The 22,646-nt window shown below is 41.5% G+C and overlaps 2 protein-coding genes across 6 annotated transcripts in view; one reads left to right on the top strand and one right to left on the bottom strand.

Annotated features, from left to right (window-relative positions):
- The window catches only part of UBAC2 (UBA domain containing 2), a 109,660-nt gene that overhangs the window by 17,780 nt on the left and 69,234 nt on the right, over positions 1–22,646 (top strand). For all 4 annotated transcript variants that reach the window (XM_075741254.1, XM_075741249.1, XM_075741265.1 and 1 more), the window contains exons 3-4: positions 593–712; positions 1,163–1,269. In XM_075741254.1, coding sequence (XP_075597369.1) covers positions 593–712; positions 1,163–1,269 — 227 coding nt within the window. The remainder of the gene's footprint in view (positions 1–592; positions 713–1,162; positions 1,270–22,646) is intronic.
- GPR18 (G protein-coupled receptor 18) lies at positions 2,891–7,766 on the bottom strand. Of its 2 annotated transcripts, XM_075740938.1 has the most exons (3): positions 7,639–7,731; positions 5,191–5,319; positions 2,891–4,272 (listed from the first exon to the last, which is right to left on the bottom strand). In XM_075740938.1, exon 3 carries the CDS (start codon positions 4,226–4,228, stop codon positions 3,263–3,265), a length of 966 nt encoding a protein of 321 aa, XP_075597053.1. In that variant the 5' UTR covers positions 4,229–4,272; positions 5,191–5,319; positions 7,639–7,731; the 3' UTR covers positions 2,891–3,262. The 2 variants fall into 2 exon arrangements, with proteins under 2 accessions (XP_075597053.1, XP_010296596.1); XM_010298294.2 differs by lacking the exon at positions 5,191–5,319 and having other exon boundaries at positions 2,892–4,272; positions 7,639–7,766.

The following is a 22,646-nucleotide window of genomic DNA, read 5'->3' as shown; positions in this document are numbered from 1 at the left end:
GATCAGAAGCTATAGAGAAGGTGAAGCCAGATTCTGCTTGGAGGTGCACTGAGGTAGTGCAAGAGGTAGTGGGCACAAAGTGGAACATGGGAAATTCTGCCTTGATGTAAGGATTTGATTTAGTTTTTTAAACCGTGGGGGTGGCCAAACACTGGCACAGGTTGCCCAGAGAGGTTGTGGAATCTCCATCCTTGGAAGTGTTCAAGACTTGACTTGACATGGCCCTAAGCAAGCTGATCCAATTAGACCTGCTTAGAGCATTACACTTACTATTTGATATCTGGAGGTCACTTCCAAAGTAATTTTTTTCTGTAATTCTCCAATTTACTACAGTTGTGATTTCCATTTTTATTTGTAAATGTGAACTAAGGGCATAAAAATATATTTGTCTTCATTTCAATTGTACCTGTGAACACATAGACCTCTTCCTTTAAAATATTTTATTTTTAAACAGACTTGTTGAACTCTCTATAACATTCTGCTCTCTTTATTTACCTCCTTAAATGTTATCTGACTTCACTCTTAGCACAAATTCTGTAAAGAATTTCCTTGAAGGAAGAGAGACTTAACGTGACGATCTTTAACTTTCTAGATTTGGAGACTTGTATGTGGGAGAACAATATGTCTTGATTTGAAAGACACATTCTGCAGCGGTCTGCTCATTTACAACTTTAGAATATTTGAAAGAAGATATGGCAGCAGAAAATTTTCAGTAAGTTCCAGTTACTCTTTTTTTTTTTTAAACAGAAATTGTTTTCTATGCTGTTTCAAATCTTGTAGTCTTGGATTAATATTGCAGTTTTATTACTAACATTTTGTATAGAAATATATGTAAAAGGGTTTTAAAGAGAACTTGGTTTCCATAAGTCTAAATTTATATTGATAATATCTTGCAGTCAGTGGATTATTCTAATCAAAGTTTGCAGCTGTATCGGTTGAAATTTATCAGACCCATAAAATTTAATTTTGGTAACAAATCTAAGTCTTCATTCATCACTATCTAGACAGGTAGATCTGGAATTATGTTGTGCTAAAGATGTTATTTTTCTTAATTGAACTGGTATGGTGGTTTTCTTGTTGTTTTTTTTCTTTTATTTAGAGATACATTAAAACCTTATTTTTAAATTGTTGAATTAATTGAAATTAAACTTTTTCTTTCCAGTCCTTTTTACTGGGTGCGTGGACGCTCTCAGCTTTGTTTGATCTTCTCCTTGTAGAAATCACTCAGTATATATTTGGCATCACCATCAACAGCTTGCCTTCTGGTTTGTAAGTAGCTCCTAATGGATTAGTTATTTTAGAAACAGTTTCAAGGGATTATTTTGTGCAGATTTTAATTTAAATAAACTTTCTTCATGTAACCCTTCAAATTAAATTTAATCCTCTTTTGAACTTGGCACAACTATTATATTTTCAAACATTCATTTCCTAGTTGTGATCTGTGGTTAATTCATTTATACTTTATCCTTAGAATAACTTCTTTCCATTCTGTTAGCCCCATTTCCATTGTCAGCATGATACAGCTTGCAGCGCACAAATTATTGCCATAATTGGTTTTGTTCAATTCGGTAAATCTGAAAACTGAAATCAGGTTGGTGCTGATTTCTTTCTTAAATCACAAAGACAGCACAACTATAATTCATATATTTATGTTCATTTTTAAATGCATATGCAGTTACGTGCATTTCATACTGGTACTTCATGTGTTTGTGTTTCAAAAAATGAGTGCTAGCGCATGTTATTCTATTTCATGCTTGCATCTGAAGTTCTTCAAGCTTTAAGGTATTTAGTGGTTCAGTTTCGCATAACCTATGTTTGAGATTTCTGCACTTTGTAAGAGATGTACATATTATAGCAGAACCATAGAGCTTGCAGAGCCTTTGTGGTTAAGCTTCTGACAGGTGAGATCAACCTCAGAGAGACTTGAGTTTCCATGTGTCGCATGCTCTGAGGTAATAATAAAAACTCTTGGAGCGAGGTTTTTAATATTAAACACAGTATTAAGCTTTTTTAATTTCTACTTTTCTTAATGTGTCTCTTGAAAGTAGCCAAAGACTGATTTAATAAGGACGAAAAGGCATGTGTTTCACATTATAAAGATTTTTTTTTTTGTAGTCTGTGAGTGTTCAAAAGAGTTGAAAGCTTGAGTAGTACTACAGTTACTCATCATGTTTGCTACCTTGAAGTTTGTTGCTGGGACATAGGCTGCTAGTGTGTCTGGACAAATTCAGTATTTTCATCTGTGTAAAAAGATACTTTGTGCAAGAGTAAGGTGTAATAAATGTGCACAGCACACCCACAGGGGACTAATGAATGGTTTGACTATTATACCTTTTGATGGTATTTTTATATAATCATAGAATCATAGAATGGTTTGGGTTGGAAGGGACCTTAAAGACCATCTAGTTCCAACCCCCCCTGCCATGGGCAGGGACACCCTCCACTAGACCAGGTTGCCCAAAGCCCCACCCAACCTGGCCTTGAACACTGCCAGGCAGGGGGCATCCACAGCTTCTCTGGGCAACCTGTTCCAGTGCCTCACCACTCTCACAGTACACAATTTCTTTCTAACATCTGATCTAAATCGACCCTCCTTCAGCTGAAACCCATTACCCCTTGTCCTGTCACTACACTCCCTGATAAACAGTCCCTCTCCATCTTTCCTGTAGGCCCCTTCAGGTACTGGAAGGCTGCTATAAGGTCTCCCCGGGCCTTCTCTTCTCCAGGCTGATGACTGTCTATGATGACTGCAGAATGTTGTCAGTTACAAAGAAAGCTGCATCAAGGAAGGTTTTAGTTGAATGAAATATAAATGTTAGCTACATACGCTTTCTCTTTAAGTCATGCTAATATGGATCTTGAGAGAATGAAGCTAATTTTACAAGTACAGGATATACAGTAGTTTCAGGAGCATTTGGTTGTGCAAATGTAAAAAAATTAATATATTATGTTGCATCATAATTCTTCAGTGTTGTCTGCTTTATTATACTAGTAGTCACTTTTTCATGTCTGACGATATTCACAATCTTTTGAGATGACAAAAGCATTGGAAAGTTTAACACTGTAGGTTCATTTCAGATTTACAAAAGCTGTTGAGCAGATATCAAGAGGTACAATTATTCTGCTTCTCATATTTACAGTGCAACAAATACATCTGTTACTTCTGGCTATAGGACATTCTTCAGTTCAGTCAAAATGCTAGAATTTGGAAAAGGAATCATTTGTTTACATTATAAAAGTCCCCTGACGTATTTTTCTCTTTTTATATCATTTCACTGTTCATATTATTGAGTGATCTTACACTTCCAGTTCGAAAACTTTTCCTGCGCACGCTTCGAAGGTAATTGCGATAAAGGATTACGCTGATGACTCTTGCCTGAAATTGTTTAGAAACAATGTAGTACAGTATAACGTCCAAGCACGTACTGAGATTCATGAGAAAGGTTGTAAAGGCTGCCCAGGGATTGTAAGTTGTGTCTTCATCCTGCAACATCAGGCAGGCGAAGCAAATGTGGAAGGGTACAAAGCAGATGAGTACTTGAGCAATCAGAGTAACTATAATTCTTATGGATCTCTCCTTGGCCTTAGGCTTCAGTTTGGAAGTCTTGCCACGGATAAAATTGTAAATGATGACTAGGTAACACCCCATCATGATAAACAAGGGGATCAAAAAGAAAAAAATCAAGCGAGAAAAGTTCAGTGTATTCACTTCCTTTAAATGGATGATATCAAGCATTTTCATGCAGGTGGTGAAATTCGAGGCTTTGTCTGGATCAGATTGTAAAAACAGCAACGGAGATGTTGTTGCGAGGGTCATTACCCAGATTCCAGTGCAAGCCAGCACAGCTTTTTTTGTATTTTTTAGTTCTTTGACATGTTTGGGCTGGACAATAGCCATAAATCTGTCTACACTTATAAAAGTGAGCAACCACAGAGCAATGGCTGGATAAAATATTGTGAAAGCACTGATAATCCGACAGAATATATCTCCGAAAGGCCACATTTCTTTCCCATGGTAGATTATCCGAAAAGGCAAGGAAAATATAAAAATTATGTCAAGTAACGCCACATTCATCATATATACAGTTATAGTTGTTCTCTTCTTGGTAGTGCAGCTGAAAACCCATAGTGCAGTGGCATTCACCAACAATCCCACTGTAAATACAAAACTGTAGAAGACCAGTGATGCAATCCTGTATTCTTCAGGGTGTTGATTTCCAGACATCATATTTTAATTGAATTTATGAATAGTTGTTGCACTCCATAAATACCCTGAAAGATAGATAAAAGATGAAAAGTCATTCTCAGTCAAATAAAACTTTTTATAAAAAAAACCCACACAAGATTGTTGTAGGATGGGGTTTAGTGATCAGATTATATTGTTTAGCTGTGAAAATGTGCTAGCTTTGTTGCTTTTTCTGACTACAAATACATTATTGTGCTCTGAAGGAAGTACCTGTACTGTCAGACTTATGAGAAATAGTATTTATAAGCTAGTTTTAATTAAATATTTTTAATTACTTAAGATATTTCTTATTTAAGGAATCAAAAAGTCAAGATTGACTAGTTACTTTGAGTGTGCTTCAGTAGCTGATAATTAGATTGAAACAGCTGTAGTTGAGGTAAGAGAGCTATTTTGTAAAGAAAATATTTATTCAAGTCATCCCAGTTGAAAAATTAATGACTAAAACTAGTTATTGAAAAGAAATAAGTGAGCCTGGCATATAGTGACATTTGGATATGCAGAGTCACATATTGACTTTGCATTTTATCTGTGTAGGAACTACTTAGCTGCCAAAAGAATAGGTGCATGCTGTTGCTCGTAAAAGACACTAAGAAGCTATCTTAGTAGCTATGTAGCTTCTAATACAGTATTTAATCCCAGGGCATCAGAACCAACCACGTGACGTATGAATGAGATGAATAGATTGATAGACTTCCTATTTAAAAACGTAGAAAGATGAGAAGCAGCGCAGTCTCCAGCCAGACCCTATGTGAACAGTATTTTGGGGGGAAAAAATTTGCTGGCTGGTAGCCAGCTGCTCCAGAGCGCAGTTGTGTTGCTTCTCTCAGCTTCTTGGTCATAGGAGCCTGACATCTGAAATGTCGTTATGCAGACTCAGGTGATGAGAGCTGGAAGAGATCATCCCCTGGTTTGCTTGGGAGCCATGAGAGGATGGCAAACCTTACCTGGTGTTTGCATGGGTGCTTTGGTTAACCCGCACCCCCCGGCTTTCCTGGCTCTTGCTGTGGTCACAGTTTCATGACTTCGCATGTGTGGGTTCCTCTTGTTTGGCCTTTCACCCAGCCCTGTGGCAGCTTTGTGAGGAGGAGGAGGAAAGAGTTAGTTGTTTTTCAGATTTTCCCGCTTGTGACAGCCAGCCAAGTAACTTCTATAGTATCAGGTACCAAAACTGTTCTCAAGAGGAGAAGAATGCATAGTTCCTGTGTGTTTTGTCTCAAAAATTGGAGAAAGTGTTAGAAAAATGCTTACTGTTACTGCTCGTCTGTTTTATGCTTTCACTGTAATGTTTTACCGGGTATTTTTTTCAGTGGTGGAGGAATACATAGTGGATTGAACCAGTGTTTATTAATCTAGTATCCTGGTTTGACATTGGGAAATAGCAGTTGCATTTGAGAAGACTATCCTTAAATGTAACTAACTTAAGTATAACCTATTAAGTCTGTCTTCAGGTTAGTTTCTGCCTTGAAATATGAAGTTTGGACTTCTGATTTTCTTACAATTCTCTAGTTTACAGATACGAAATAAATTATGCATACAAATATCTAGTCCTGAATGTCATCTCAAATGTTTTTCTTAGCTGTACAAAATAAAAAGATGTGTTTTCTGATCAGGATGAGGTCATTAGAACATGTAACAGAATTTGTTTTGTATGGGAAAAGCTATGTATATAATACTGACAAAAAAAGAGGTTTGGAGGGCATCTGTACGAATGCCTCTAAAATACCTCATTGTGTAAAGGACACTAAAAATAAAAAAATTTAAGAGTGATAGCAGACCTTATTGAAAGGTACATGGCATATGCTTCAAAGAAAATTTTTGTAGCATGGGTGAAATATTATCTGGCATACTGTCCCGCTTGCCTTACTGTTGCATAAAATTGTCCAAATACTCCGAAAATAGACACACACCCCCTGCACATTTTAATTTTTTTTTTTTCTTCTCTCTCATTCTTTTTTTTTCCTCTCTTGCTGATGGTTGTGTATGACATAGCACATTACTACCTATATCAAGATCCTGACTGATTCAGCAGGTAAATTGAGTAGTAATGTATAGGATAGGTAGAAGAGTTCACTTTTTATAGGTGAATGTTAATAAACAGCATGGATTTTGGTTTTAGTTTTGCTCTTCTCTCCTTTGGACTTGCAGTGACTGTAATCGTTTCTAGCCAGGTCCTGTTTCTGAAATAACCAGCAGGCTGATGTCGGTGGGAAGAGGGGAAGCTGAATCTGGCACGAGCTTCTATCAGGAAAACCTGTGGTTCCATGGCTTGTTTGCAGCTTATTTCAAGTTTGTGCCAGTTTTGAGATACATCAAAGAATGAACATGCTGGGGTTTTTTTGTTTAGTTGTTGAAGACACTGTTTCCAAACTCTGTGGGTTTAAATGCATGCCAGTGTTATAATTAGTTGTTTCTCCTAAATCTGTTTTTAAGAATCTAAAATTTAACGTTTATGTAGGTAAGATATAACGAGATTTGAAAAAAGTGTGTAGTTACCTATCTGCACGTATACACAAATGCAGCTGTTCTGGGTTTTTTTTATCCGTACTTGTCTGCCTGGAGTTCAGGCTGGTATCTCATAGGTCAGCCCAAGCAGATCTTCAGGTGCCTCTGGGTGGATGTTTTTCCTTAGTTGCTATTTTCATAATAGGAACACTTACTTACTCGTATTGATTAAAGTGCTTGCTGAATTGCCCCTGGAGTCACTGGTTTCTGGATGTCTGTCTTTGTTAATTCTGAATGATTATTCTGATGTTGGTCTGTATGTTTTATCAACCTGTTTTAAATTTTTTTTTTTAATTATGACCGAGGTCCTGAAGGTCTAATGTGAATTGTAAAGCCGATCTAGGTGCTATGTACAAGAACAAAAACTTTCAGAACAAAACCAGAATTAAATATTTTCCTCCAAATTCTTACTATGAGTTAGGCAACAGTGATTCCATTGAAAGGACTGTGTGTATCTTTCTTTCCAGTCCCCTTTTTTCCTTTGGCTGTCCCTTACATTTGTTCACATTTCCCTGAGGAGGACATGGCTTTCACTGAAGCACAGAGAGACCAAGCAACAAGATCTTCTCCTGGTTTTAGTTTAATGAAATCAAACATTTTTCCTTTAGTGATATCATACTTACCAATGCTTTTAGTTATTGCATATTTCAAAATTTATTGTTAAAGTCCTAAACAACAGTATTTATGATGCCGTGCATTTACAAATGCAGTTGTTTTGCTTTAAATGTTATTTATAGAATGATACTGATACTTCGAAAGTATATTAAAGAATTAAATATCTTTTCATTAGTTCTGGAATTAATGCCCATGTTCAGCTTCTGAAGAAAGAAGTTTATCTTAGCAACATACATAAACATCCGAATCACTTTGTTAGCATAAGCGTTACTTACCTTTTGCGCACTACAAAGTTTCTTCAGAGATGCTCCTTTCATAGCCCCAAATCTGTAGAAGGTTTAGACTTCCTCTTCGCTGCTCAGCTTCACTTAGCTAAAATAGCTCCTCTTCGCAGGCAGGAAACAATGACGCAACCTAGCCAGTTCTGAGCTTTTATTGGTCATACTTGAAGTTAATATTTCACGTATGTGCAGTGTCTGTGAACTGATATTTCTAGTACCTTTCAACAGGCAGACTTTTATAATATTTCCACTGTGGTCAAACTGGGCTATTGTACTACGTATCTTTTTTAAAATACATTTTTAAATGTTTGTGGTGTAATGTGAAAGTGGTTAATGTTTGCATGCAAAGGTATCTGCAAGAATATGCATCTTGGTTGTGCAGAAGTTTCTAATTAGCACAATGTAAATGTATTTTCTGTAGAGCATGGTCTGTTTTTCGGAAATCCCCATTTTATTTATGTTGCCTTGGATAGTAGTCAGTCTGAAAGTGACAGAAACTTGCTGCATTTGAAATGAGAAGTTTGATTCACTTGGATACACGGCTTCCTTCATGCCTGTACTTACCATGTTTTACTAACACAACTATGTTTCTATATTTTATTTGCTGTCTAAAATAATTACATGCCTATTTAAGAGCTTTGCAGGAAGATGCTATATGAAGAGAGGTTTTAGTCTTTATTAAAATGGAATAAAATCTCTGAACTGTGTCACTGCAACAGATACCTTTGGTGGTATGAGAGTATTCAAAAAAGCTAGTAGGTAAAGAAGACTAATTTCCTGGTTTCTGTTTGTCAACTCGAAAAAAAGATCCAACCTTTGAAAGAGTCATTCAGAGAAGGTGATCATTCCAAATTCACTGTAGAGCGCTTGCTACCTCCAGGTCTCTGACCGTCAGTCTTTGGGACATTGAAACACACTACGGAGAGTTTGTTACCTCTTGTCGCCTCCATATTTCCCCCCAAATGAAGGAGAGGTGTGTGGTGAGGAAGGGAGCAGTAACGTTTCAGTCTCCTCCTGGCATGCAGTCAAGAATTTGCCAAGATGTGCACGTGGTGCCAGATGCAACAAAGTCCTGCAGTTCAGATGTGACCAGAATCAGGTTTCTTTCTGGGGGACAACTTTCTTCATTGATTGTAAAAGTAACATAGGTAGGTGTCGTGGTTTAACCCCAGCCAGCAACTAAGCACCCTGCAGCTGCTCGCTCACACCTCCCTGGTGAGATGGGGGAGAGAATCAGAAGAGTAAAAGTAAGAAAACTTGTGGGTTGAGATAAAGACATTTTGATAGGTAAAGCAAAAGCTGTGCACTGAAGCAAAGCAAGGCAAGGAATTCATTCTCCACTTCCCATGGGCAGGCAGGTGTTCAGCCATCTCCAGGAAAGCAGGGCTCCATCACACATAACGGTGACGTGGGAAGACAAACACCATCACTCCGAATGTCTTCCCCCCCGTCCTTCTTCCCCCAGTTTATATGCTGAGCATGACATATTCAAAACCTGCCTGTACGCAATCCTGTCCAACCTGCTCTAGGTCATCTTGCTTTAGCGGGGGGGTGGACTAGATCATCTCCAGAGGTCCCTTCCAACCCCTACCATTCTGTGATTCTATGATGCCATATGGTATGGAATATCCCTTTGGTCAGTTGGGGTCAGCTGTCCCAGCTGTGTCCCCTCCCAACCGCTTGTGCACCCCCAGCCTCCTCGCTGGTGGGGCAGTGTGAGGAGCAGAAAAGGCCTTGGCTCTGTGTGAGCACTGCTCAGCAGTAACAAAAACATCCCTGTGTTATCAACACTGTTTTCAGCACAAATCCAAACCATAGCCCCATAGTAGCTACTATGAAGAAAGGTAACTCCATCCCAGCCAAAACCAGCACAGTAGGTAATACTCACTTAGTGCTAAAGATAACTTCTGTGGAAAATACCCTCTCTGCTGGAGTCATGTAATTTATTGCAGTTGAACGGATTTGTGGTAGTATGTAGGTATTTGCATAGGTCAGCGTGACGGGTGAAGTAATTACAGGGAGGGACCTGGGTATGGTTTTCAGTGTGTAGACTAGTAATATCTTTAAATATTTGATCTTTCCTGTTGAGGTGAACTAATACTAAACGATTTCTGTGATCATTCCAAAGACCTCTTAAATGCAATGAGCTGCAAATCCTACCCAGACCATCCTATAGAAATATAAATCTATTAAAAAGTGCTTAGTATTTTAGGATTAGGGAGTATCTTAAAAGGACTAAGCAGTGTTGAAAATTCTTCAGTGGCTTTATCACTAACAAAACAACTCCGGAGCATGCTCCAGCAGGATGAGTCACTCATACTGTTTTCAAGTTTAGTGAAAGCTCATTGAAATTCAGTGACATACATATTGTTATTTTTAAAAGGTTTACAAAAAGAGTGTGTGGCTTCTGGAAGAGAATAACTAGGCTTCTGAACTCTCCTAGGCAAGAGTACTTTATTTTGGGAAAAATAATGTAAATGTACTGAAACCAGCAAGTGGATAGACAGTGCCCCCCCTTAGCTAAAGAGGGACTACAAAACTAATTCTGGATTTGGATGCAAACCAGGCGGATGTTGAGGCTGGGATCGGAAAAGCTGTATGCAGCGAACTGCCTCTTGGCTTGCTGTCTTCTTGGCGGAGAGTGGGCAGGGTGAGGCTTTATAGCTGTGTCTCTTTTTGTGGGTGGCTGATGTCTTGACCCTACAGGGGAGGTCATGCTTTGTGAGGGCAGCTGGTTCTGACTTAGCAGTTTACACAGTGGGTAACAGCAGCCCAGTCGAGCTGCCGGAGCGTGGAGGGGCAGCTCTGTCTGGCAGCAGTGTGATGAAAAGAGGTGTTTGCCCTCGGTCTTCTCAAGGTGCTGGGGCTGGCTGCAGCTGCAGGGTGATAAACATTTGGATGTGAACACCCCAGTGAAAAGTCACACTGATTGTGGTTTGCGAGAGGCAGTGGGCTGCTCTGCTGTGCCGCATTCCCCTGGCGCTTTGGTTTCTGTTGTAGGAAGCACCTGACTCTATTTTTGTTCTCTTCTCCTTCTGTACTGTTTTATCAGCTAGAGATGAGTGTCTTGCATTGGTTTCCCTCAGATGGGTGAGTACTTCCACCGCTCCAGCTTTTACTGAAGTAAATGCTCAGTTCCCTCCAGGGTATTTTTTTGCTGTTCTGAAGTTTGGGGAGTAAAGATGATCATTTTAGTTGCATTATGTTGTGTTAAAGCTGTTTTTGAGTAGTTAAAAGCTAAGCCAACGTTCCTCATGTCTGAGGGTAAGGCTGAGTGCATATGTGGTCTATTACAGTGCTGGCACTAACTGGTGGTAAGTCTTAGAAGACACGATCTGGATCACAACAATGTGAAAATGCAGCACTGAAGGGATTGTCTTTGTGCTGTTGCTTTTGCAGCAGTAATGTACTGCCGGGTGCTTCAGTCATGGTACAGAAAAGTGTGTTTTGCCTGTCCACTTACCGTGTAATGTAAGCTTTGTCCAGCTGATACAGAGAAGTTCTGCACGCAGAGGGGCAGAAGGATCACCCTCCACTTCAGTTTGGTAAGGAGCAGGCTTGAGCTTGTGTTCTCTTTCTCCTTCCGAACTTTCCACCTTTTGGACCTATTGAAAAGAAAGAACTGAAGCTTCTTGCACAGTCCAGTGCACCAGTGGTGCAGGAAGCAACTCTCCCATGCGTCGGTTTGTTAACATACCAGCTTGCTGTTGTGGATAAGTTCACACGCAGTTTTGGGCTACTGTTCTCAACCTTGAACTTGTGCTTCATTTTTTTTATTCCCATACTGTGTTGTATCATAGTGAAGGTTTAAGAACAGACTACTGGTTACAAGTTGTTATGGCACTGAATGCATAAACTTACTGCAATTGTTTCCAGTTTTGCCATATGCGTTACTCAGAGGCTGCGTCATGGCATAGCTGTCCCTCCTCTCTCACTCATCAACCTGTGAGTGAGTATAAATGCTGTGTGCAGTAGAGCTGAAGGAGTGGGAAGCAGAGCAGCTTAAGAGGACTGCAGCCTTGTTAGCTGTAGTGACATGTCCTAATTACTCTCACATTTTACTTTCTCTTTTGTGTTCTTCTAGAATTTGATATGGTTTGAGAAAGGATTTCCTGATTTTTTCCTTTTAAATAAAAAAATCAATAATGAATTGACATTCCATGCGTCTCCTGGTTTTGGTGTTTTGGGGTTTTTTTTTCTTCCTTTTCTTCTACAGCCAGGACACACCCTGTGTCACTACATAACCTAAAAATATATAGTGCATTTAGCCTGCAGTTCATCTGTTCAGCAGCATCAGCCTTTGAAAGAAGCAATACTTCAAAAACTAATTGAAATGAAAGTTGCATCTCTAAGATGTCTGAGAGCAGGGTAGTAGACTAGAGACAGTGGTTTGTTACGGAACAGCAATCTCAGAATGTATGTAGTCTAATATTAGCTCATGGCAAATACCAACACAGCTCCGTGCTTGTTGATGAACCCACATGGCCTTTGGCAGATTTCTTAAAATCTTGTATCTGTGTTCTGCTTTCCACCTGTGTTGTGTTGGGAAGCAGCTTTTTTTTTTCCCGCAAAAAATACAGATTTCTCATAACAAATATTTCATAGTTGTTTAAAATCTGCATGAATGCTCAGCTTTTTTCTTTTCTTTTTTAAATCTGCATGCATTGTCAGGAGCTATGCAGTGAGTTAGTTGTTCCAGTTTGGAAGTGTCTAGGAGAGCTTTATCAAATACTCTTTCCTTACTAAATATGTGGTATGTGATATTTTTACCATTGAAGTGCTCTTAAAAGTCTCAGGTGTGTGGGAGTATTGTTCTGAAACTTGATATGCCTCCCAGGGATAGAGTTAATGTTTCAAGAGAAATGTCTTTACTTGGGAGCTGGTTATACTCAGATTCTTTGGATGAAAAGTCTAGTGCAAAAGTAGGGAAAATTGTTTTGACTCCTCCAAAGTTCACGAGCTTGGACAACCTCTGCTTAGTTACTAGCCTGAGTATATGTAATCAGAAATTAAACAATAAAAAATTGCTACATACATGACTTTAGCATGCCAGTGAAGTGTTCAGTCAAAAGTACCTGAAGTGAGAGTGAGCCGTGCAAGTATTTGAATTAGAATAAGCGTTGTCCTTTAAATCCAAGGATACCTTGCTGTGTTTCACATTCCTGTGCATGCCCAGCCCTGGCAGGTAGCTTGCTTTGACGAAGTGACAGTCTTCTAGTGTTGTTCTGCCCGTGCTGCCTGTCTCTGGCACGGATTAACAGACACAATAACGTGTCGAGATTGTGCTGTGGTGGAGTTGAGCTGACACGAGAGGAAGCATTCAAGACCGTAAAGAGGCTGGCATAATCCAGACCCGGACAAAACAGCTCAATTCTTGCCACACAGCAGTGAATCTGGTTAGTTAGGATGTCTGCAGGGCAGGGTTGCTTCATGTGTAGGCTCAGCACTGTCCTTGGAGGGAAATGGGAAAGAAGTTGTGTGTGAGTAGGCTCCGTGCACCTGAACGCTGGGACAAGGCCAGCTGGCGCTGTGAGCTGGCAAAGGCAGGCAGCAGAGCTGGCTGCAAGCAGATGATTTCAGAGAAGTCACTGTCTTTGCAGGGACAGAGCTGGGTCCTGTCAGAGGACTCTCTACTTCCTGCCCAACTATTCAACTACAAATATATATACACATATTAACATTTTATAAACACACATGCACCTTAAAGGGAAGGAGCTGAAAATCCTGAGCTTTATCATGACAAGAAGCCTAACAGAATAAGACAGGGCATAGATTTAAAGTTCAATAATTTAGGCAGAAGTCTTCCCTTTGTAGACGCTGTGTTGGTAAAGACGGCTTTAAGAGAAGATGGGCCAGTGAAGCTGAACTGGGACATGCATACTTCGTATTCTCTGGCACTTTCATCCTTTGCCTCCAAATCATAAGGGCTGGGAATGGATTTTTATTTTTGTCCTAGAACATCTGGGACATTGCTGTCATTTGCTTGTGTCTGAGCTCTGTGCTGTGTGGTGTTGTGGGCCACCAAATTCAGAGCACTTACCCAAACAGCCGAAATGAGAGGGAGTGCAAAGCTTGTTTTGAATGAGGTGCAGTAGGGGAAGAAAGAGCAGTAAAGGTGGCGGGATGTTCGACATCTCTGTATTCCTCCTTCTGTCTAATTTGACAACATATGAAGTTTAAGAACTATACCAGCAGCTCATGGCTCACAGTGCTCATTACTGTCTAGATGATGTAGTTTATTTCCAAGATGATGGGGCCTAAACTGTCCCAGTTATTGGGTGAGTGCTTGGTGTAGTATCCTTTAGTAGTGATTCTGGATCTGGCTTCTCTTTACTGCCAGACAGTTCCTGGTCCAATGCTTATACTGCCTGATGCTAAGGTCTCTGACATTTAAAGATGATGCTTAGTCTCCAGTGAGGAACAGTTTTGTGAAACATGTTTGGACCTCTGGTGTGCTGAAGATTAATTACTGCATCAATGCTGCCATCTACGGACCTTTAGCTAGCATAGCAACAGATCTTTGGAACAGCAGAAAACGGATATAACAAGGTCATTCCTTTATATACCTGCACTACTTCGCCAGTTGTGCAGGAAAACGGATTATGAAGAGTGAGAACCACTTTTACTCCCCCATGGAAGGGAGGTACTGCATGGCGTGGAAACTTTGATCTTTCCTGTAGCTGTAGAACTGCAAATTCTGTTGTTGCTCAAAGAGTTGCATTTCATCAGGTCTCCCACTTGCATTTCTTTTGAACAATAAGATACAATTCTGAGAATTAGTTGTAAGCGAAGATTTCCTTACTGTGTATAGTCTGAATTTACCCTGGAAAAGTGAAGAATTAGAAGACACCTAGTGGGGGAAGGAGGAAGAGGACTGGAAACAACATGTGCCATTCTTCTTCTGACTTTATTATATAACACAAGGGTAAAAACTGAAATTAAAAATTAAGCAACCCTGTGTTTTTAAAGCCATCTACCTCCTGATTTTGTTGTGTTTTATTTGTCTGCTATGTCTCTATCAAAATAAGACACAATGGCAACCACTTTCTTCCCACAGCACTTCATTTTTCTGAAGGAGTGGGTGTTTATGTTCTTAAAGTTTTATGATTAAATTTTTTCATGAAAATAAACAATGCCTTCTTTCCTCTGTGGGAATAGGAGGCCTCCTTTTTAGCTTAATAGTTGACCCTTGAAGATTATTTTCAGTCTACATGTGGATGATAAACTCCAAGAAAATCAGCTTTTCATTCTGTCTTTACTGGCAGCTTGTGTTTTTTTCCTCCCTTCTTTTCCTCTTTCGGGAAGTAGCAACACCTTGTTTGTTCCTCATGTTCAACCATAGTAAAGGAAGACAGGGATGTGGAAGTCCCTTTGCAATTTAAAAGGAAATCCTGCATCTAATTGTAGATGTCTATGCCAAACAATTCGGTACAAATGATAATTTCAGCTATTGTTTGCAAATTGGCTTACTGTCGGTTGTGCCTCATGTTACTTGATCTGAAGGAAAACAATGTCATTACATCCTAGAAATGTCAGTTTTCTCCTGTGTGTAGAAGTTCTGTGAGGAGCATGGATTGCTACAACATTTTTGTTTTGAGGATTTGGTATCCTTTCATGTAAGAGATAAAATATCCCCCTCCGTCATGGAATAAACTGCCTCCATGCCAATGATGGTCTATGTATCTCTCTTTCCTCTCTTCATATTTGTAGGGCAGCTAATTATTTGATTAGGATGGAGGAAAAAAGAAGAAAAATGAATGAATAACACTTCAAAGCAGTTGGAGATGTTTTCAGTATGAGGAGATACTGTGTCTGTCATGCCTTTTGCAAATTAAAGAGTGTATGATTGCTCTCTTAGGACAAAGAGGAGGAGAAGAGTAACTGAGTAGCTTCACAAAGGAGGTCTTGCAGTGACTGATGCTTCATGCTTGGAACTCCTCTTGATTTACTGAAGTAATGGACAGAAGTTGGTTCAGTAAGTTCAGTGGTCTTCTGAGAAGGCATGAGTGTATGACTGAGATTTTAAAAAACAAATATGCATGAGACAGAAGGCAGTGCATATAGTTAGTAAAAAACCGAATGTGATTGCTTCACTAAAGAATTAAGAAAGTAGAACATCCCTTTGTCAGAGTTAAAGGACTTTGTAGCCTTTCTGTATAAATAATAAGATTTTTTGGTATGACTTTCTTTTAAAATTTCCTCTTTGCTTTTATTTTATGCTTACCGAATGCTCTCCTTTTGTTTAGTCATCACTTTGCTTTGGACACCTTGGTCTGTAGCTGTGAAAAAGGGTTATATGGTGGTCTTAATGGGGAAGTATTTTTTGCAAAGAAATCACTTCTCTGCTACAGTTTTTCTATTTTGTCATGATCAAGCTAAACAATTTCCTGCCAGCAACGTGGGCCTTAGAATACTTACAGGACTCTCTTTGGAAAAAGAAAAGATGAGCTACAGCCACAAATCAAAAGAAAGTGTGAATGGTGTCTTGACCAAAAAATCCCAGACAAAACAAAATTGTGAGAAACGTTTTAATTTTCAAGTATTGTGAGATATGCTGAACTGTGTGAATAAGATGAACATTAAAACCTCTCTTTATGAGTCCTTAGCCTTTGAAGACAAGTTATGATGCCCGTTACAATGTACTAATTATAACGTGATAAGTTATGAGAAGAGATTTTTTTTAATATTTTTTTTTTTACCAAGAATTCAAAAAAAAGTTTAAAAATATGGCTCGGCCAAAAAATAATTAATAATATTTACTGTAGAAGAGGACTGAGGGGTAGCCAATTATTAGACTGTTCTACAGAATTGCATTCATAATCTCGAACAGCGGATATATGAGATGCATTTCAGTAATTAGTTCCAACATACTGCCTCTACCATAAAAATAGGTCATAATAAATGAGGCAAAAATAGCTTATGTGCTTTGCAACATGGGTCATCATAAATTGCCATCCTTTGGCTCTGCTCTGCTTTATTATGCTAAATACAGATCCTGATAAAAGATCGTCATTTAGTGCTTAAATCAGCAGGGAGCTGGGAGTGAAGACCCTCTTCAGTCCATCACATAATAAGATGTGCCCTTGGGTTGCTTAGGTGCAGATTGGGTGATGTGCGGTGTGTGGGATCAGGAGGGTGGAGAGAAGTGGAATTTCTGTGTTGGAACATGGGAGCTCAGTAGCAGGGTGAGGGATCAGATGTCAGGAGCTGGTAGGAAAGGCTGGAGCTCTCATTCACCTGTGGTGCCCACCTCTCCCTCCCCAGTGCAGGCAGTTGGCACATAGGCAAATTTGTCCGTGCAAATGGTGCTGGGAGGCTGACACTGCCCTGTGCCTGCCTCTGCTCTTCCTTTACACCAGAAGCATGAAACAGGTGAAGGTATGGGAGCCATAAGTCCAGGTAGAACTTGCACACTTTCATGCGAGAAATATTTTCTTTTTTAAATAAGAATGGCTGCCAAACCAATCGTGTTCAAAACCAAATGAAATCACAACTCTTTGAATTCAGGCATGTAATATACCAGGGACCTGGATCACTACTGATCAAATGTATTTTCTCTAAGATAAGAAGTTTGCAGAATTAAAATGTATAAATTAGATACAGAGTTAAAAGCCAGTCCCCATTACAAGTTGGACTTTTCCCACTATAAGGTTCCACTTTGAGGTTATATTTGTCTCAAGGGCCTTCTGAAGTGTGTGCCTATCTTAAATGAAGTTGCTCACTCTTCTTGGTTCAGTAGAGTGGCTCATGAATGGCAGCTTACCAGAGTAAATGTCAAGATCTTTAACAACTGCTAGGCAGCTCTCTACTTTTTAGATCCATAAAGATTGTAAAAGGCTCACCTGACCCTTATAGAAAGATGAGTTTGATTGCTTCCAGGCTATACCCATCCAGCCTTGGGGGACACTTTACTCAGGCTGGGATGTATACCCCTATGTCCCTCTGGGCTTCTGTAGCTTCAGTGAGCCACTTAGCAGTATGTCCACACATGATGCTTTGCTCATTGCTCGTCTTGCACATAGGCATAGTTTGAGAGAGCGTATAGTGGTGGTGGGACACGTGCACACAGGATTACAACCTTTTGTCTTCAACGATTATCCAATATGTAGTCCCAGGTTTCTACTACCTAAGCCAGGAACCTTCTCTGTTATCTTTGGAGGGACAGAGACCTGGAGTTTCCCTGTCTGTGTACCAGACATGCAACAGCTTTGGACTAGATGGGCTAGGTGATGCCTTTGTCTGTCAAGGTTCAACTTATCCAGACAGTGATAGCTGACAGCACCATGATGTATTACACAGACTTGAAGGGTGAAACATCATCGTCTTGTTTTGGTTAGGGATGTCGGTCAGTTGTGGAACTTTACTTATTGGCAAATTGTTGAGTGGGATTTTGAGCTCTTAAGTCAGGTGTGTCACAAGCAGGAAATCTGAGATGATTTCTCGGAGTTATTTTTAAAAATGTTTTTCTCTGTTCTGGAGCCCGTCAGACGTGAGGCCACTGTTTCCAATTTTCTGACGATACAGAGAGATTGGGCAGGATGCAGACAAGTTAGTTGTGATGGCAGCACTCCATCTGAGAGGCAGCATTCATTCAAGACTGTCTCAGCCAACAGTGTGGTCACCCCACAGCTGCTGCTTTGCTTTTTGGCCTGGGTATAGCTTTTGGGATTGGTAAAGCACGTCCACTAAACCCTGGTAAGAAACAGTGAAGCAGCAGCACTCATTCTCTTGTGCGTGCCTGCAAGGCTATGACCTTATTGGCATTACAGAGACATGGTGGGATAGCTCCTACAACTGGAGTGTTGGGATGGAAGGGTACAGGCCCTTTAGGAAGGCCATGTCATCCTCTATGTCAACGACCACCTGGAGTGCGTGGAACTCCGCCTGGGGATGGACGAGGAGCCAACTGAGAGCTTATGGGTCAGGATTAAAGGGAGCACTGGGGCAGGGGACGTCATAACGGAGATCTGCTACAGGCCACCTGACCGGGAATACCGAGCAGATGAAGCCCTCTATAGGCAGATGGGTGCAGCCTCATGTTCACAAGCCCTGGTCCTCATGGGGGACTTCAGCCACCCCGATATCTGTTGGAGGGACAACACAGCAGGGCACAAGCAATCCAGGAAGTTCCTAGAATGCATTGATGACAACTTTCTCCTCCAAGTGATAGAGGAGCCCATGAGGAGAGGTGCCATGCTGGACCTTATTCTCACTGACAAGGAGGGCCTGGTAGGGGATGTGAAGCTCAAGGGCAGCCTTGTCTGCAGTGACCACGAAATGGTGGAATTCAGATCCTCAGGGCAGCGAGGAGGGCGCACAGCAAGCTCGCTACCCTGGACTTCAGGAGAGCAGACTTTGGCCTCTTCAGGGATCTGCTTGGTAGAATACCATGGGACAAAGCCCTGGAAGGAAGAGGGGCCCAAGACAGCTGGCGAATATTCAAGGGTCACCTCCTCCAAGCTCAGGAGCGATGCATCCCAACAAAGAGGAAGTCAGGCAAAACCACCAAGAGGCCCCCATGGATCAACAAGGAGCTCCTGGGCAAAGTCAAACAAGGAAAAGAAGCCTTCAGAGGGTGGAAGCAAGGACAGGTAGCCTGGGAGGAATATAGAGAAACTGTCCGAGCAGCCAGGGATCAGGTTAGGAAAGCCAAAGCCCTGAGAGAAATTAGTCTGGCCAGGGATGACAAGGGCAACGAGAAAAGCTTCTATAGGTATGTTAGTGAGAAAAGGAGAATGAGGGAAAATGTGGGTCCCCTCTGGAATGAAACAGGCGACCTGGTTACCCAGGATATGGAGAAGGCTGAGGTACTCAATGACTTCTTTGCCTCAGTCTTCACTGGCAAGTGCTTGAGCCTCACTGCCCAGGTTGCAGAAGGCAAAGGCAAGGACTGGGAGAATGCAGAACTGCCCACTGTAGGAGAAGATCAGGTTCGAGACTATCTAAGGAACCTGAAGGTGCACAAGTCTGCAGGTCTTGAGGGAACTGGTGGATGAAGTGGCTAAGCCACTCTCCATCATATTTGAGAAGTTCTGGCAGTCCGGCGAAGTTCCCACTGACTGGAAGAGGGGAAACATAACCCCTGTTTTTAAGAAGGGGAAAAAGGAAGACCCAGGGAACTACAGGCCGGTCAGTCTCACCTCTGTGCCTGGCAAGATTATGGAGCAGACCCTCCTGGAGACTATGCTCAGGCACATGGAAAATAAGGAGGTGATTGATGACAGCCAACATGGCTTCACTAAGGGCAAATCGTGCCTGACAAATTTGGTGGCCTTCTATGATGGGGTTACAGCATTGGTGGACAAGGGAAGGGCAACTGACATCATCTACCTGGACTTGTGCAAGGCATTTGACACTGTCCTGCATGACATCCTTGTCTCCAAATTGGAGAGACATGGATTCGATGGATGGAGCACTCGGTGGTTAAGGAATTGGCTGGATGGTCACACTCAAAGAGTTGTGGTCGATGGCTCGATATCCAAGTGGAGACCAGTGATGAGTGGTGTTCCTCAGGGGTTGGTACTGGGACCAGCACTGTTCAACATCTTTGTTGGCGACATGGACAGTGGGATCGAGTGCCCCCTCAGCAAGTTTGCTGACAACACCAAGCTGTGTAGTGTGGTCGACACGCTGGAGGGAAGGGATGCCATCCATAGGGACCTTGACAGGCTGGAGAGGTGGGCCCGTGCGAACCGCATGAAGTTCAACAAGGCCAAGTGCAAGGTCCTGCCCATGGGTGGGGGCAATCCCAAGCACAGGATTGAGAGAAGCCCTGAGGAGAGGGACTTGGGGGTGTTGGTGGATGAGAAGCTCAACATGACCCGGCAGTGTGCGCTTGCAGCCCAGAAAGCCAGCCGTGTCCTGGGCTGCATCAAAAGAAGTGTGACCAGCAGGTTGAGGGAGGTGATTCTGCCCCTCTACTCCGCTGTAGTGAGACCCCACCTGGAGTACTGCGTCCAGCTCTGGGGTCCCCAGTACAATAAAGACCTGTTGGAGCGAGTCCAGAGGAGGGCCACGAAGCTGATCAGAGGGCTGGAGCACCTCTCCTACGAGGACAGGCTGAGAGAGTTGGGGTTGTTCAGCCTGGAGAAGAGAAGGCTTCAGGGAGACCTTATAGCAGCCTTTCAGTGCCTGAAGGGGCCTACAGGAAAGCTGGAGAGGGACTGTTGATCAGGGAGTGTAGTGACAGGACAAGAGGGAATGGCCTTAAGCTGAAGGAGGGTCAATTTAGATCAGATGTTAGAAAGAAATTCTTTCCTGTGGGAGTGGTGAGGCACTGGCACAGGTTGCCCAGAGAAGCTGTGGATGCCCCCTCCCTGGCAGTGTTCAAGGCCAGGTTGGATGGGGCTTTGGGCAACGTGGTCTAGTGGAGGGTGTCCTTACCCATGGCAGGGGGGGTTGGAACTAGATGATCTTTGAGGTCCCTTCCAACCCAAACTATTCTATGATTCTCAAATGGACTGATTTGCCCTGTGATATTTGACAAAATACCTTTCTGTGCTTTAAAACTTTGTCAGGTTTTTTTTACATTTTTATTTATGTGTCTTGTACACATAAGAAAATAAAATCGGTTCCATAAAGGGAATTCAGCAGTAATCGCTGTGCTTGTCTGTGGAGAGCTTTTCTGTCACTTGTCAGCAAGTTTTATCGAGGGGTTGATAAGTGGTTGGTTGACCGGTTTGTTTGTTTTGCCTTTGCTTAATGATCCTTTTCAGTAATGGCATGTTAATTTGATGCTGTCTTTCCTCACACTGCAACTGTGAGTCTGTGGTCATCAGCTCTTCTCACCTTTTGCTGAAAATAGTGTTTTGGTAGCTGTCTGATCTCTCTTCCCCTGAGCACCGCGTTCCTTCTTCAAGTAACTTCTCTGGGCTGTATTTAAGAGAAGTGAGTGTTTGTAATAATCCCGGTGAATGTTCATACGAATATTCATTCAAAGGAAAAGAAAGACTACTTGCTTATAACTGGAGATCGGGGTGTGTTAGCTATATACGTGCCTCCATCTTCTCGTCTACTTCTGAACCTCTTCTTTGTGTTGGAAGTGGGAGATGGGCAAATGGAAAAGATGGTGTGCTTCACTCCTTCCACACTATGTTCATTCAACAAGGGAAGTGGACAGTCAGGGGTCTACCTTACTGGTGGACTTAAGCTAAATGTCTTTGCCTTTAAGGGTTGAAGTTATGCACTTCCAGACCATGAATGATTTATCCTGTCCCAAAAAAATCTTGGGTCAAATATGTGCACCAGTAAACTCAAAGTAATTTTTGCTTAATAGTGATTGTGAAAAGAAATTAAAGATTAAGGGGACAGGAGCAGAAAATGAGACCTAGTGTATTTAAACTCTCGAGGGAACTATGAAGATCTTAATGTCTGGGCAGAAGAGACAGAATAATGTTAGACAAGAAATACTCCCAACAAAGGCAAAGTGACACTTGATCAGTGTAAGGGAACTTGAGGCATCTCTGAACTGAGAGCTCTGACTTGTGCTCAACTGATAGAAAGAGCTGTGCTAGTTCAAAACACAAGCACGGCTTCCCCTGCTGCGTTCTCCACCCTGCCAGTAGTGCCTTGTGAAGGAGGCAGCGCGAACAAGCGCGTGTGGCTTTGCTTCACCTGCTGAAGGTGCAGTTTTATAGCAGGGCTGAGCTGGTTGAAGCATAGACTGTCACTTACGGAGCAAGTTCTTGGCCCCAGCCTGTACTTTCCTATCTATCACTTGCAGTGCAGGTCACCTGACTTCCTAGAGGCAGTGGTTATAGGGAGATAAAATAATGTTTAACATTAAAACAAGTATACATATTTTTTTTTTTTTTTTGCAGAGATCATTTCCCACTGGCTTAATTTTCTAAACCTGCACACTTCTGGGTGGATGAAGGCCAGTGCCAGAGCAAGGAAAGCGATGGGAACATGTAGCTGGAAGGCAGAAAGGGGACTTTCACCTTCTGTGACTCTGTACCACAAGATTCACAGTTGATTGCTTCAGCCTGGGTTCAGGTGTTTGA

The sequence above is a fragment of the Balearica regulorum genome, chromosome 1 (assembly GCF_011004875.1).
Source record: "Balearica regulorum gibbericeps isolate bBalReg1 chromosome 1, bBalReg1.pri, whole genome shotgun sequence".
In the NCBI taxonomy this organism is placed as follows: domain Eukaryota; kingdom Metazoa; phylum Chordata; class Aves; order Gruiformes; family Gruidae; genus Balearica; species Balearica regulorum.
Note: the sequence above shows the minus strand (reverse complement) of the source record. Positions and strands in the feature narration are given on the sequence as shown.